The 16,220-nt window shown below is 39.8% G+C and overlaps 1 protein-coding gene across 1 annotated transcript in view; it reads left to right on the forward strand.

Annotated features, from left to right (window-relative positions):
• INO80C (INO80 complex subunit C) overlaps positions 1-14,878 on the forward strand; it is a 30,557-nt gene extending 15,679 nt beyond the window's left edge. The window contains exons 2-5 of the mRNA XM_069778714.1: positions 4,524-4,634; positions 7,589-7,700; positions 9,417-9,484; positions 14,167-14,878. Of these exons, the coding sequence (XP_069634815.1) occupies positions 4,524-4,634; positions 7,589-7,700; positions 9,417-9,484; positions 14,167-14,298 (423 nt within the window). The 3' untranslated portion in view covers positions 14,299-14,878. The remainder of the gene's footprint in view (positions 1-4,523; positions 4,635-7,588; positions 7,701-9,416; positions 9,485-14,166) is intronic.
• Positions 14,879-16,220: the final 1,342 nt, after the last annotated feature.

Genomic DNA, 16,220 nt, shown 5'->3' on the forward strand with positions numbered 1-16,220 from the left:
TGTAGTGCACCTTCAGTGATGTGCCAGTCCATTTTTTTTCTAAGCTGTGACACGCATGGTATGCAGTGCTAGGATGCCAGAAATGCACAAAATTATGTCTTTGACTTTTATGCTTCATAATTTTTTAATATTTTTTATATGTTGTAAAATCATGTTAGTCTAAAATAATGAAAAAATATTATAGAATATAATCCAGGAATAAATAGGTAAGAAATGATATTTCAGCATATATCAGTTATTCTGTTATGCAGTTTTAATCCTTGCTGGGGGGGGGGGCGGGGGGAAGAAAAGGAATGATGATTCAGACAAGCACTTTCATAATAAGCTAATTCCACCTGGTATTTAGTCCCATCACAGACACCCATCCCAAACCCCACAATGCTGATTCCACCTGGAAATAGCCAAAATAAAGAATTCAGCTTCCATGGTCTACAAGTTTTGCTTGTCTTCTCCCTAAATAAAACCAGACAGATGGAGCAATCTTTGGAAATCATGTGAAAACCAATACATCTGCGGTAGGGAATTTGGAACAGAATATATTGAAAAAATTAATAGAGCTACCAAAACCTAAGATTGAGAGTAGTATGTGAATAGGCAGCCTCCCAGCGTGTGTTTTCTCCCAGTACAGACAGCATATACAGTAGGGTCCAAACTAGGCTCATTCCTGGGGTTTGGCTTTATTCAAAAGAAACCAGTGTTAAGGTAGCAAAGCTTAGCTCAGGTCTCTTTCCCCAGACTTGGCTGCTCTTACAACAAACCTCTCAGGACTCCCAAGTGTTTGCTGCAGGTCTTCGCTTGCTCTCAAATTTGTGCCGTCTCCTGACCAAATGAAGTCCTCAGCCACCTTCCTCCCTTGGGGACTGTCACCCAGTCCTAGTCCGTAACGGGGAGGACAGCGTCCCACCCAGCTGGGATGCACTGAATGCTCGATAGATGGTCTCGTGAAAAGAAATGCAAAAAAGAAGCAGCACCCCTCACTCTTGCTGCCGTCTATCCCAGGACGGATAGAGGTTGCCAACCTGTCACGCTGTGGTTGTAGTTAAAATTCAGCTAAAGCACATAAACACGACTTTACAGAGGGAATGAAATTGCACAAGTGGTCCTGTACGAAGCCTTTGACCCCCGTCTACAACTTTTAAAACATGCAGTTCCAGTCAAGGTTGCTCTACTGTGGCTGGATACTGGGAGGAGGAGGACGAGGAGGAGAAGAGAGGGAGGTAACAAGAGAAGCGGTGGCAGCATGGACTTCTGTGGAGGTTAAGAGCCAGAGGAAGAGTTGATGGGAAAGGATGAACATAGTTACTGATGGCTTAGCTGCAGTCTTTACTGTAGTGTTTTTATTGTTATTTGCGATAAAACTAGCATAAGCATGTTAATTGTTCACTGAGGAATCTTCTTTCAGGCTGTAAATATTGTTTTGTATTATCACTGTATTCACTTTCAGCAAACACAGGTTTTGCAGTACAAAGGTAGATCGGTATTGGTTAAAATTCATTTGGCATCTCCCCCCCACCTTTAAGAAACCTCTCAAAAAACAAACATGAAACATTAAATGATGTTTCTTATGCTTTAAATCCTGGCATTTTAAAACATAGGCTGGACAGATTTGTAGATTGTTGAGACACTTTCAGTTTGTGGCTATAAAACTGCAGAGGATATCAGCTGAGACTTCTGCAGGCTGCACGGAAAAAGCATTTCAAAGCACTGTACTTGCTGGAGTTCACTCCTCTGTGCAGTAGCACATTATTCTGGAAGCATTGCTTCTACTCAAGTCTTTAATGTTTTTCCAGGAAGAAAAGCACATTAGCCGAGTATCTCTCTTCCATAGTGCTACTGCTACTGCTAAAAAAATCAGTTTTCATACAAGCAACGCTGAGTGAGGGAACCGGCGTGCCTCTATAGTATGTCTTTATCTCAGTTCCCAGCATTTAACTGGGATCATAGTACTCAGTCTTATTTGCTTCCCAGTCTTATCACAGGTCTCTGAAATCATGCTATCAATTGCATACCACTATGGTACGCAGGCTGCTTTACAGTCCTGCACCCTTTGCCTTGGAGAGGAGACTGCTGCTCTCAAATTGTCCATGACAGCCCCGGAAGCTGCTGCTGGCACTGTGTCTCCGTGGGACCTGGAGGAGGACTTGGGTGTCCACGTGGCCCAGAAAAGCAGCAGCTGCTGCTCCTCCAGATCCTGCTGCCTCTGCCACTGTGCAAGGGATACCGGCACAACCAAAATTAACATCTGGCCTGTAACACGAGTTATCCTGACTCTTAGCAGTGGTTATACCTGAAATCCCTTAAGGCTTGGTGCGGAAAAGAAACGATGTGTAGAATTTACATTCAGGAATTGTCCCACCAGGAGCAGTTCCTTACTTTCCTTCCCAATGTGCCAGCAAGATGAGCACTGAATCAGCACAGAAAAACCCACGGAAGACAGTGAGTGTAATATGTAAGTGTACCCAGCTGCAGAAATTAAGGAGTATATGTATAAGGAAGCTTCTTCCCCTTTACTGTTTAACCATTTTTATTTGCTCCGCCTCAAAATACTAGATACTGTTTTGAGATATTGTTGAAATGCTACTCAAAACCTGTTTCATAAACAACAGAATACTTAGGAGAAGATCACTGAAGGGGCAAAAGTGATAAAGTAATTAACAAAAAACTGTAGGACTGGATTTAAAACCGACCAAAAGGTACCAAATAAAAGGCAAGAACGCTTTGAAGAATAACCGTGAATGCTGATCCCTCCACTTAGAGAATTTACACTGATAATGAGCAGTATCAGAGATAATTTATTCATCAAAAATAATCTTGTATGTCAAGCCTTGTCTTTCTCAAGATGGACTTTAATGTTTGCTGCTGAAATCCAAAGTGCTGGAAGCGTGCATGTGCAAGAATATGGTTTGAAACCTAGCAAATCATTGTATAAAGCCACTTTACTCAGGATTGCTGAAGATGTTTTCTCTGCTCGCTGTCACATAATGCACATGTTTCTAAACATCCATCTGCATTTCTTCTGTTTCTCTGACAGTCACTGCCTTTTAATGCTGTCCTCAGCAAGGGGAGAATTAAGTTTAAGCTACAGAATTCAATGTTGCTTTCACTGATGTTACTATGGCAGTATCCCCTCTACTAGGAGCTTGCAGAGGACAGACTGTTGTTTCGAAAATAGATCATCTCTATTCATATATTTTATTTTAATAAGACACTAGAAACATGCCTATTTTACTTGAATGCTCCTTTATACCATACTTTGAATATTTAAGACCTCTCTTTGCTATGTTAAGAACAGGCACTGTTGAATAACCAATGTATTTCCCCAAAGAAGAGTTCAACTTGTCTAGTTCCTAATCCTGTAATTATTTATGCATGTAGTTAAGAACACAAACACTTCCCTTGTAATCACATGGAGAAGGATATGCTGAATCATGGCCTTTGCTATATAGTCTCAGGTTCTAGAGGTACTCTCATAATTCACTAATAATAATGATCCTTTTTTCTCCTACTTAAAAGAGTATTATATCAACACAGAAGGTTTTGCCATGCAGGTTTTCACAGAAAAGTATTTTTTTGTTCTAAGTATTATCTGTCTGAAGGTAGAGTAAAGAAACATTTTAACCACCCCTTCAGTAAATATTGATTTAGCTTTTAACCACGCTTTTTGTTCTTCAGGAAAAAAAGCATCAAGGTATGAAATCCTATTGACTGACCTGCCAAACTCAATGGCAAAATTCTCATTGGCTTCAGTATAGATCAGGATTTCACGAGCAACATTTATGTATGTAGCATAGGCTAGTTCTGGTAGTGTGGAGACTTACAGGGCGCTCACAAAATAAAAAACAACATAAACTCAGCCATGCAGAACTATCAGAAATTGGTTGGACTGCCACACAAGTTTTTTAGCTTTCCAATCACACACACCTTCTCCAACTGCTCTTCCTGCTAAATAAATAAACCATAAAGAAAAGCCTAGAAAACACCAACTAGTACCCATGTAGATTTTGTGAGGCTTGCATATAAAGATAGTATAGATAATAAAATACTTTTTCCTCTCAGTCCTCACTCAGGCATGATTGAAGCCAAGGATGGAGAATAAACTGATTAATCAATTTTTCTTTAGAACCTCAAAAAAACCCCTTTTTCTAAATTTTATATATTCCTGTTAATGCTCTAATATGGAACATTCTGAAATAGATCCAATGTACATTTCTGCTGTTTTGGGTTTCACACGCTGTCTTGCACTTTATAGAGATGGCTTTCATTAATACTGAAATAAACCTGATGCTGCGTTTACTCAGTAGGCTTTGGTGACTCTATTCCCCTCCTCCCCTTTATGTGTCAGTTGTAAATTGCTTGACAAATATTCTGTTTCATGCTTCCGCACTGCTAGCATGCAACATCATCAAAGATTCAAAAGAGATAGGAAGGCTAAAAAGGCAACAGGTAGGTAATACGGCAGACGGCTCTGTCTCTGGTTAAACTTGCTCAGAGTAACAAGCAGTAAAATTGTATTTTTTCTTCAGGGTGCAGGTGGGGAGGCCATGAATGAAAACAAATTTCTGAACACAGACTCCAGCACAGGATCAGTGGAAACAACCGTCAAGCCGTTACCATTTAAAGATCCAAACTTCATCGTAAGTGTATTATTTTAACAATCTGAAATTCTAAACTCTTCAAATAAAACATTAACTAGGATTCTTTTTAACCATACTGCTAAGGTAAATATTAAGAAAGTCAGCTTAACAGCCAAATAAAAGGTCGACAATTTTTAAGAAATTCACCTCAAGTCCATGCCATGCTATGGTCCAAAGTGCACACTATATTATAGCATGAAAATGGCACTGGTCCAGAGGCAGAACTATTATATTAAATTCTGGAACAGAGTCAAAAAACCTGCTTGATCAAGGTAAGTGCAGAAGTTTTACGGTGTGCTATCTCACAAACTACTACAGCTAGAGAGGAACAATTAATACCCGTGTGAACGTAGGAACCCCATCTCCCACTTCCTAGCCAAGGCAGGCTGCAAAGCAATTGAAATAGAAATCAGCCAGAGAGTCATTAGCAAGTGGCATTTTGGTCCTCTCCGGGCCCCTGAAACTCTTCACAGACCCGTGGTGTCTGTTCTTCCTGTAACTGCTAGATGTAGAAGCAAACGCGCCGTGCTCCCCAGAAGGCTGGCCTGCCAGCATTCAGAAGTCGCGTAAACTCTGACAGCTGACGAAATACAGGCTGCTAAAATACTCTGAGGTTTATACGGGGCGAGAAGGTGAAGGAAGACTACAGCTAGTAATGTTGTCACTGCTGGGTTTGTTTTTAATATCTTTTTATCTTGCTGTGCCAGGGCCAACTCATTGGCACACTGTACAAATGCTTTCTAGACAAGCAGACTTCTCAGTCTGCTGGTGCTAAGCCAGTACTTAGAAAGAAGGATTTCATCCCAGATTTCATTCTGTATGAATAAGATACAATATCCCACAGCATAAAACCTGAGTAATCGGGCATCACACAGCTCGCTAAGTGTAGGTTTGGCAGGGGGCATAAAATTCATCTCTGACTTGCAAGTTGCTCTATATCTGCTTTGCAGGCAAATTCTGTCATGAGAGGGGCATTCAAACGACGGTATACATTGCTCACGCTAATCCTCCAGTGACCACCAGCCTGTTTGAGAAATGGGGCTTATTGGAAAAGCTCCATTTGTGCCCAGAGGCATGCCGTGTAGCTTCCATATAGGATTTAAGTAGCCATGAGGCCTTGTGCTGATCCTTCGGTTCTTAGAGGGACATCACCATTTCCAGAGAGGCAATACTAATGTCTGCATGCTTGAAATGATAATGAACATACAGGACCTTTGGCAACTGCTGCAGAAATAATAGGCAGTTACAATAAAAAGACGAAATTGTCCTCCCCAATACAGTAACTAATTTGAGAAGAAATGTATTGAGTTTTAACTAGCTTTTTGTCGGTATGAACTGGTAGTAACAATTTGGATACTTTTTACATCCTTCCAGCCTAATTTGCCGTAAAAGGAAGAAAATAAATCTATCTCTCATAAATATGCCCAAGTTTGAACCATTAGCTCACTGCAGAGGATAGACTTAAAAGCAGAGAAGAAGGAAGAAATTACCTTTTTCTAAACTTCCTGAAAGGAATTTGCATTCCTTGGCAATGAGAAAGGGGAAGACGACCTTCTGACAGTTGTGTAAAGCAATGAATAGTTCCACCTGTCCCAGCTCCAGCTTTCCCTGAACTTCACTAGTGCAGAGGCAGCTTGGTTCATTTGCACTTGGCAGTCATTGCCTTTTGATTGTAGGTATGTGAGGTGATACTAAGCCCCATTCCTAGGAGGCATAAGTTCATTTAAACTCAATAGTTGCTTTTGAGAAACCAGATTACTGAAAAAAATATCATTATGCAATGATTTGGGGGAAAATTCATGCAATGAATTTGAATTAGTAATGTGGTAGTACATTTAATTTCATCTCATATTCCAGCAGTCTCTATTTTACAATGATCTCTAGATTCCTAAGGTGTTATCCTCAGAGCAAACGTTTGCATGTACTTTCTGTATTGGATATCCATTGCCAAAACCCGATACATCATCAGTTCATGAGCATCTTTTCTGAATATATCTTATGTCTACAGAAAAAAAGCTTTCTCGCTGAATCCTTCCTCCTATCACTCTCAGCAATTTAACAGGCTAATTTATAAACCAATCACAACAGAAGTGTGTTTGCAGAACTTTGCTGAGTTTTGATGAGACCGATGTGGCAGGTAGTAATTATTAACAGAAATAACAACACCTCCCCAATTGTAAGAACATTTTCTTTTCTGAAGTAAAGCTGTAAATCTGTGTCCTTTGATCATTTAGAAGTAGTATTGTATGTTGTGCAGCTTCTGTCTCTGGAGGGACATAAATAAATTACTCTGCAGCGATCACATTTGATAACTGAAACTACCATTATAATACCTGTGGCAAGCCTTCCATTAGTGTACCTTTCAAAATGCAAAATTTTCTTGGCAGCCAACATTCTATTTATTACCCTTTTTCTATTCTTCTGTCTTCTATCCTTTGAAAGAAAAATAAAATTTCCAGAAAGTTTCTCATAGTATTCATTACATTTTGCAGGATCAGTTGTGTTTTCTACAGCCATGGATAATCTGTAGAAGAGCTAGAGCTGCACCTGTAATATGCCACATAAAGGAGAGAGAAAATTTAGCCGTGTAATCACAATTTTAGACACAACTTCATAGTAATAAGTTCTAATATGATGGGAAATACATACAGAATCCTGTAATCGCAGGCTAAACCTAACCACACTGATTTTCTATTTCCATGTAAAAAGCAGATTTTCATTTCCTTCAGTTAATCGTAAACATAGTAGCTTTGACAGTGTTCAAAAAGCTTTGTTTTTCTTGCAGCCAAGATTAAAGCGTACAGTATATTAGTCTGCTGATCAAATAACTGAGGATAATGAATGGTTCATGACAAGATGAGACGTATCAGAAAGACTATGAAATAGAAGTGTCACGCTCTGAAATAGTATTCTTTCTTTATTTTTTTCTCTAAACACCATGTTTTTAATTCTAGCACTCCGGCATTGGTGGAGCAGCAGCTGGCAAGAAGAACAGAACTTGGAAGAACCTAAAACAAATTCTTGCTTCTGAAAGGGCATTGCCATGGCAACTAAATGATCCTAGCTGTAAGCTGCTTAGACGCTTTGCATGTATTTATAAATAATAAAATCCACACAAATAACTTTCTTTAAAACAAACCTAAATTATTTCATCAGTGCATGCAGTATCCTGCTTGAACAGGGTCCAGTAGGCCATTTAAGACTAGTCCAATCACACTCACCAGCCCTAAGTGGGAAGTAAGGGGAAGCAAATAATTTGGAGTATCATGACAAAGTTCAAATACATTTGGGGAGAGAGTTTAGTAAAGGAAATGTATTTATCCAAACCACGTCAGAAACTCCTTATTCCCACCAGGTTTTTGTCACCTCTGCACTGCTGAGGAGCCTCCTCCTCTGCATACAGCCCAAATGTCTTCTGACGGGTGGCTGCTGCTTGATTAGCTACATTTGAACTATTTTCAGATAGATTCTGCTAAGCCACATACCTGCAGTAGCTTAGACCTCAGCCCAAGCTTCCTATCCAGCTCCTTATCCTAGATTCTTGGGAGACTTAAATCCTACATCCTCTATTTAGATCAGCACAGCTGAAACTACACTCACTATTAGCAGTCCTGATTAGCAGTCCTAGCTGGTGTGCATCTACAAGAGCAGAGTTACAGCCGTGGTCTTAATCTAGATATACTTCAAATCTACTCATAAAGTAGGATACTATTGAGCGTAGCTGGAGGGAGAATGTGATCCTCAGATTTTACTTAAGCAAGTGGAGGCATTGCAGAATTGAGCATATGCATATACTTTTTGTCAGACTTGGTGCTTTATCCAAAAATAGCTTGCCATTTTTTGAAGTGTTTTAGACGCAACTGTTAGAGAAAAATGCAGACTACTGTGTGTTCCTGGCTATTGTAACTGACAATCTGCTGATATTGCTATTTCTATTATGTTCTGTTTGCAACCGTAAATTTACAGGATTATTTTAAGAAGGTGGGAAAAGAAATTCAGTTGCATATTTAAAACCAGCTGTCTGTGGCATTAGTGTCTTTTGAATTAAGAGGTGGTGAGTTAGAAATTTGATATGGATGGAGCATTTGAATTGATCATAGCATCTGAATGAGGTGCAAGGGAGATCAGGAAGGAAGAAAGAAATGAGTCAGGTACAAGATATTTTTGTAAACATCCAAAATTGGGGATTTAACTACTTAAACATACCAACTGTATCTTAAAAATGTTTATGAATCCGAATTGCTATCCAAAGGGCACAAAAGAACAGCAATTTCTGTCATTTAATTGAAACATTCAGACAATTTTCTAGGTCATTGACTGGGCTTAAAGTGGTACATGCTTAAAGATTTAACTGATTTAAAAGATTACTTTGCTTTTCTGGATTACAGTATTTCAGAGCTGCAATCTTGAGCAACGTTTCGTGGTCTTAACATACAGCATGCGTATGATAACGGCTATTCTTTGCAAATAACTGACTGCAAGGGAATTCATTAAGACTTGGAAGAAATCAACACATTTCAAATAGCTCTAACTTTTTTCCTTTTGGGGAGGGCAGTTCTGCTTACTGAACTTGTATGAGAGAGGTGAGCAGAATCAGGCTGTTGTTTACAGTGCTAACAGGCTAAATGTTTTCAGAGGTAATTCTGCTGCTTATTTCTTTGCATTAGTGTTGCTAGTTAATAGAGACCTCAGAAACTCAAGGCAGTGCTTTAAATAAGTATTGTTACCTATTTACATTTTGGGTGTATAGCACACTGAATTTATCCCTTTGTTTATCTCTAGATTTTAGTATTGATGCTCCTCCTTCCTTTAAGCCTGCCAAGAAATATTCGGACATTTCAGGACTTCCGGTAAGTATTTTATTTTTTCTCTTCAGAATTGGCATCTCACTTTCCACAATGAAATAAACCTGGTGCGTGCTTTTGTGAAAGATGTGCTTGCTGAGGTTCCTATTCAGCCTTGTGCTTAACAGTTGTCCAGTGATTTAGGGCCAAACCCCAAATACTGTCGCTACCCCACAAAATCCTTAGGTTGTTAATATATGTCAGGACAGATTAAATACCTGGTTCTGCCAGGTGGCTCCTATCATACCGCTTTCCCAGCTGTGGAGTCTGCATTGGTCCCCATCATTTCTGATTCTTCAGATTGTTACAGTGGGAGCTGGTAGCCCACAGTCTCCATGACTGCTAACTTTGCCAAGCTTTAACCACACAAACTGAAACTTTCCATGCTGAGTGTTTGCCTGAGGCTGATTTATTTCATTATATCTTTTAGAGAAATTTTTAAAAAGATGGCTCAGCAATTTCCGAGAATGAGATTAGGCAAAATTATATTGATTGGCCCAGGTTAAAAAACCCAACTTGTTATCATTGCTCTCAAACTTTCCCTCCAACAAATCAGCCTGAGACAGACACTTGGCATGGACTTTTGAGAATTTCAAATACCCCCATGCTTCAGAGCTGGAACGTGGAGTTTGGCAGATGTATAGCCTGTGTGTCACAGATGGGCTCTTTTACATGGTTTTGTTAAAGAAAAAAGAAAAAGAAAAGGGAAAAAACCTCCCACATTTGACTTAGATACGGTTTGCACATGCTCCAAAAAGCCTCGGTAGTTACAATTTGGCACCTGAATTCCCCAAAGATTCTGTAGGCACAAACCAGGAGTAAAGTCATTGAATTCTGCCCAACAAAAATTTTGTATCTGCTGCTGACACTGTTCTTATGTGACATGAATAATTTTACTTAAAACAAAACAGGTGTTAGTAACAGCATATCTTTTCACCTGTGATTTATTTTGCAGAAGCCTATGCATTTATTACAGTTGAAATGAATGGGAATGTTGTATTTCGGATTATAAAAAGGGTTAAGTAATGGTTACACTAAATAACTACAATAATGAAAACTTTGTAACATCAAATAGCCTTAGACAGAATTTCTGGGTCCCTTCCCCCAGTTTAACCTGTTTCTCATCGATAGGACACTAGCCCACCTCACAGGCTCGGTATCACCTCACAGAGATGCCTGTAAATATACATATTTGTTATCTTGATGCAGGTTAACACAGCACCTTGGATTCTGTACACTGAATTAGGTGAAAGTCCCCATTGGGAAAAAAAAAAACGGGTGAGCACTTAATTAAGGACTGCCTTATAGAGGATACAGTGCAAGGCATCACAGAATAGCTGTAGCGCCAACTGTAATCCTGCACATCCTAACGTCTGAGTTGTTGATTTGGTAGCGTATGTTTTCGTTGACTTTTTTATTTTTTAGGAAGTAACACATTTAAATAAGGCACCTAGGAGGTGGCATGTTTCCAGCCTGTGCCTTTGAGCATGATTTGGAAATGGAGTGGGTTGCTCGGATCGAGGCTGGTAACCCTTGGTGTTCAAGAGGGAACGGGAAAGCAACATCTCCCTCGCAGATGAACTGGCAGACAGCAAATGGAAGAGACTGCTCACAAACCCAGGGAAAATAATTCCCTCCAGCCAGGCAGACTTACAGTCTTGTACTCGATATAATAGCAGCTTGTTTTCAGACAAGGAGCAGGGGCCACTTGAATAAGCAACTTTGCATAAGTGCCTCTAGTCTATATAAAGCAGCAGTGGATGGAGGGAGGGGGGATAGGTGGACATGTGATATAATAATGCGTATGTTTCACCAAAATAGCAAAAATTCCCTGCTGGGTCGCTTAATGGTGTTCATCTGTTTCCTTCCCTCTCCCCTTAGAGTTACTTTGCAAGTATTAGTAGCATTCACACCAGGTGTTATTAGCATTGCTGCCACATCTCTGACCTGTGAGGGGCTTATGTGGGGCAGAAGGCATAAGGGGGTAAGTCCCTTTCACTGCCCCGTCTCCAAGGAAGCAAATAATGCTTTCCAGCCCTGGCCTTTGATGCATTTCAAAACTGGTCAGTTGTTGCACCTGTAGCAAGATGATGATGCAGGTTATAGATGCGAGTGAAGACCGTGTCCCTACCAGCTAAGGGTCAGTTTAGCCATAGCAAGTAAGAGTCTTCCTCTTGGTTCCTCAGTTTTTCTTTACCAGCTCCTCCTTTCCATCAGTGATTTATGTACTTTAACTATTCTAGCTCAGTATAAATACTCTCCTTTCTGTATGAATCCATTCAGTGCTGCTTTTGTTTCCCTTTTTTCTCTTTCCACTTTTTTTCTTTTTCTTAATTTTCCATCCTCTAATTGCATCGTGAGTCAGGTTTCCTATTTTACCTGGCCTGGAAGGTTTCTCCAGACTATGATAAAAATACCATGTTTAAAAAAATCTTTTTTATTAAGGTAACTGAGACAGCGTGTCCTTTAAATTGCTAAGCTAGAAATGTTTCATAAGAAGCACTAAATATATTTTCAAGATCATTTCCTAGTAGGAATGTATGTGGGGTAATAGAATATTTTAGAAATCTAGTATAAGAAAAATGTCCCTGTATTTTCTGTGTAAAATCTGAAAGCATTTGTGTAAGAGTATATTTTCTGTGGGAATGCTGGATTCCCCATGGGGGTAAAAAAAAAAAGTAAAATAAATTCTTTAGCATTACCCATTTAGGGACGAATTAAATGGTCTAGCAGGTACAAAAAAAAAGAGAAGTACATTAAACCACTCTCATCAGTATACCTGCAATTATATTAAAAGCCACAATTAAATTCTACTGATCCTGTTCTTTTTCACATAAAGGGAATTAAATTTACCAATGGTCTAAGCAGAGCAACCTATTTATATTTGTAAGGCAGCCTAGAATTCAAAAGCTATTATCTACTATATTGACACTGCAAAATGAAACTATTATTTCCAAACTTGCAAGATGAGTATTTAGATATTTTAACATGCAAAACAGAGTAATTTATTGTAAAGCAGATTAAAAAAAACCCCAAACCTTCAAATGTTTTTATTTCTCTTCCTTTTCTGAAAATGGATCAGCCTTGCTACTATAAAAACAGATTGAGGTAACTAATTTATTGTATTTGAAGAGCATATATCTGTGGCCTTGATTTAGTTTCTAAACATGACAGAACTTTTTCTTCGCAAAATCACCTGACTTCACTTTTCTGATCTGTTTAAAGTATTGCTGAAGTAGTGGTTAAGTTTGTTTTCAGACTGAAGTCATGGCACAAATGACTAGTTACCATACATTAGTGTGTGCAAAGAGTACAGCCCAATACGGAATATCAGAAGGGTGAAGAACTGCCGTAGTATTTTCAACCTGGATTGGTGCGCAATACAAATTGCAGATATTGCTTGGCTAGTTTCTTACAGAATCATGCGTATTTGGAAAGCAGTCTACTTGGTTAGCTTTTTCTTACATGAGGCCAGATTTAAAGTGTGAAATAAAAATAAATGCATACCTGCTCTAACTGCAAAGTTACTACCAAGGATATATTTACACCTAGTGTCATAACTTTGCCATTTGTTTGAAAACTAATTGATGGCTTGACTGTTAGCTGACTACATTTAATTAACCTCGTGGCATTTCTTTGTAAAGAAACAAGCTACAGATAACACTTAATTTTCTGCTAAGTCTTATGAGGCCAGACGATTAACTGCATTGTTACCATGGCCAACAGATCCTTTCCAACACAAAAATGGTAGAGGGCTCTACGCTTCGACAGTATGGATGGGGGGAATGCTCCAACTTTTCCTGGCCTTTTCTTTTTTAGCAGCAATGTCTTAAGGGACCTCAGCTGCCTGTGCCTCGCAGCCTGCCACCGTCTCCTCTTAAAGAAAGGTAGAGAAGACGCTTTCAGAGCCTTGGCAGGCAGTTGGTAATTCAGCGCTGAACAGGCGCTGACTGTCCTGGAGGCTGAAGGTGGAGAGACGATCCCCCGAGCTCATCCGAGCTCAAGGTTTCTGTAGCAACAGGGAAGGGGAGAGGATGGAAGGAAACTGGCATCGCTCCCAGGCACCCAGGGTCCAAATATAGCAGAGGATACAAGCGTAGCCCAGGGTGAGCTGGCCAGGCTGCTATCCTGAAAGCAGGCATCTGTAGCAGAGCACAACGCTGAGTTCAAATTTCTTATCAGTTCAGTCACAGAACCATAAGCTGAGACTCCCTTGCTTTAACAACCACTTTAAAGTAAATTAAAAGCTAAGTTGTATGCAGGAAGAGAAAATCAGTCCAAAGCTATCAGAGCACCCATAATTCAGCCTCTTTGTGGGTAATTTATTGGCAGCAGCCTGACTCTTTGGAGAGCTGCCTTGAGAGAGACTGCACAAGGCACAGAGTTGCTAGGGTGAGTTTAGAGAGTTGAGGAATTTCTTTTGCACTGTGTTTTGTACGAAACTATTTCAGCCCTCTGTTATGTTTAATGCATTTCTAATGTGATTTTATAGGGGTCTGTTAACTTCTCGTAAGTTCTGACTCAAGGAGAAGGAAAAAAGTATAAACTTTTGGTCACATGGTAGCACAGCAGTGCTGTTGCTGGGAAAAGAATCTCACTATTTTGTGGTCTTGTAATTAGACACTTTTTTTAACATTCTCTTTCGAGATTTTATTTGAATAGTGTCTCTGCCATTGTTTCTTTTTCAGGCGAACTACACAGATCCTCAGAGCAAGCTAAGATTTAGTACTACTGAAGAATTTGCCTATATTCGGATGCTCCCTTCAGATGTGGTTACAGGATACCTAGCTCTAAGGAAAGCAACAAGTATTGTTTCCTGAAGAGACCAAATATTGTTGCGCACCGCTTGTGAACAGTGCTAATTTTGAGAATCATGATGGAAACTGACTGCAGGACTGAGGTTCCTTAAAACTATCCATGGATTTTTACATCTGGAAGTAGTTGATGATACATGGATTTGAAGAACATATGGATTTAATTTTGATAAATGCTGATATTTGTTAGTTTGCCAATTTGTAAGCAATTTGATTTGGTGAACAGAATAACTTAGACCTTAAGGTTATGTATCGGTACCATAATGTCCGAGTTATATTAATTTCTCTAGAGACAGGATTTCATCTCCACCCTGTATATTTTATGTACTGCTCTGGCTCAGCAGAAACAGTCATTTGAATTAAGGACAAGGTACCAAGATATCCCAGCTTCTAAACCTGCCTTGCCAGATGCGCTCGCCACTTGGCTGTGAAGAATTTTGTCCCATCTATAAAATGAAGCTAAAATACCTAGCAGGTGCTGCTGTTGTGATGACTGTTTATGGTACTGACCACTGTGGAAATGAACAGCTTTACACAAATATTTGCAATGAAGAACTGTCAGCGTAAATAAAGTTGGACTCAAACTTGTTTTTAAAATATCCCAATGAATGTACATACCAGGATCCAATCCAATCACCAGGTAACTCTTATTCATGACACTTTGTAGTTTTTGAGTGTTTCATTTCACAACCTGACTATTCTTCTACCTTTCCTAGTTAGTACAATATTAGTACAAAAAAGTAGTAATTTCCTAGACTTTTTAAAAACGATGCTAAAAAAAGCAGGAATTCCACTGTCCAGTGGCGTTCTGACACCCAGATGGTGTCACTTCAGCAAGGTGAGGTCTCCTGTGTCAGGACACTGAGCTTTGCACCATGAGGTACCAGAAGAATAACCGATAGCAACTGAACGTTGTCACCCTTTAGAGAAAGGAGACAGAAGGAGAGTTTGGACTCTTGCTGGGGGGGGGTGCTGACGAGTATATGCCAATGTTCAGAATGACCATGATTTCCTGAAATTTAAGTCTAGTGGCAAGGGGGCAGAGGGTTTTCTGCCTATTCTTTCTTTTTGTCCTCTTCCTTCTGACAAGCTGCTGATTTGTCGTCTTCCCACTTCTGCATGTTTATCCCAGCCTTAGACTCTCGTCCAGTTTTAATCTGGACTCCAAGTTCAGGCTTAGCCATTCATAGCCTCCAACCACACAGCCTGCGCACCCATGCTGCACCAACTGCCCTGTAGCTGTGGCACTTTTCTCCCTTATCTCTCTGAACCGGTGGGTGTTAGCCAGAAAGGTGGCTAAGCGACTTGCCACTTGCTGTGGGAATGCTCTCTTCCCGTGGGCAAAACTGCCAACTGGAAGACTTGTCCCCTAGCTTTTTAGTCCTGGACTGCCCAGGACTCACTAAGGATGTGAGACACGGATCACGGGACGGCAGTCCTGTCTCACCTAAACTCCATCGTGGACACTGGGATCTTGTGCAAGGCACCTCTTCTCTCTGGCTGCACAAGCAGCACACAATGGTGATTAGTTAGTGTCTAAGCTGCACCTCGAATGCACATTTCTATAGACATGGTAATTATTAGACCTGATTTTTTTTCTCCCCTCATTGAAGGAATAAGTATACAGAGTGTTACTAATACTCATTTAATTTCAACTCCAAAACAGGAAAAACGCTAATGGTTCACATTGTTTAATGAAAGTCTGTGGGACTCATTCCTCAGTTTTTGTGATCTAATATTTACAAAACCAAAGTAATTTAAAAAGTCTTTGACATGCTTACAATAGATCCTTCAAAGCCCTGGATACCAGATAATGCTACAACTGTATCACAGAACAAAAAAGAATAGGACAGGATATCTCTCTTCATGCCAGTAAGCATCCAAGCCACATTCTCTTTGTATCTGAGTTTTAGAATGGATGTTTTTAA

This window comes from Haliaeetus albicilla, chromosome 3 (genome assembly GCF_947461875.1).
Source record: "Haliaeetus albicilla chromosome 3, bHalAlb1.1, whole genome shotgun sequence".
NCBI classification, from domain to species: Eukaryota; Metazoa; Chordata; class Aves; order Accipitriformes; family Accipitridae; genus Haliaeetus; species Haliaeetus albicilla.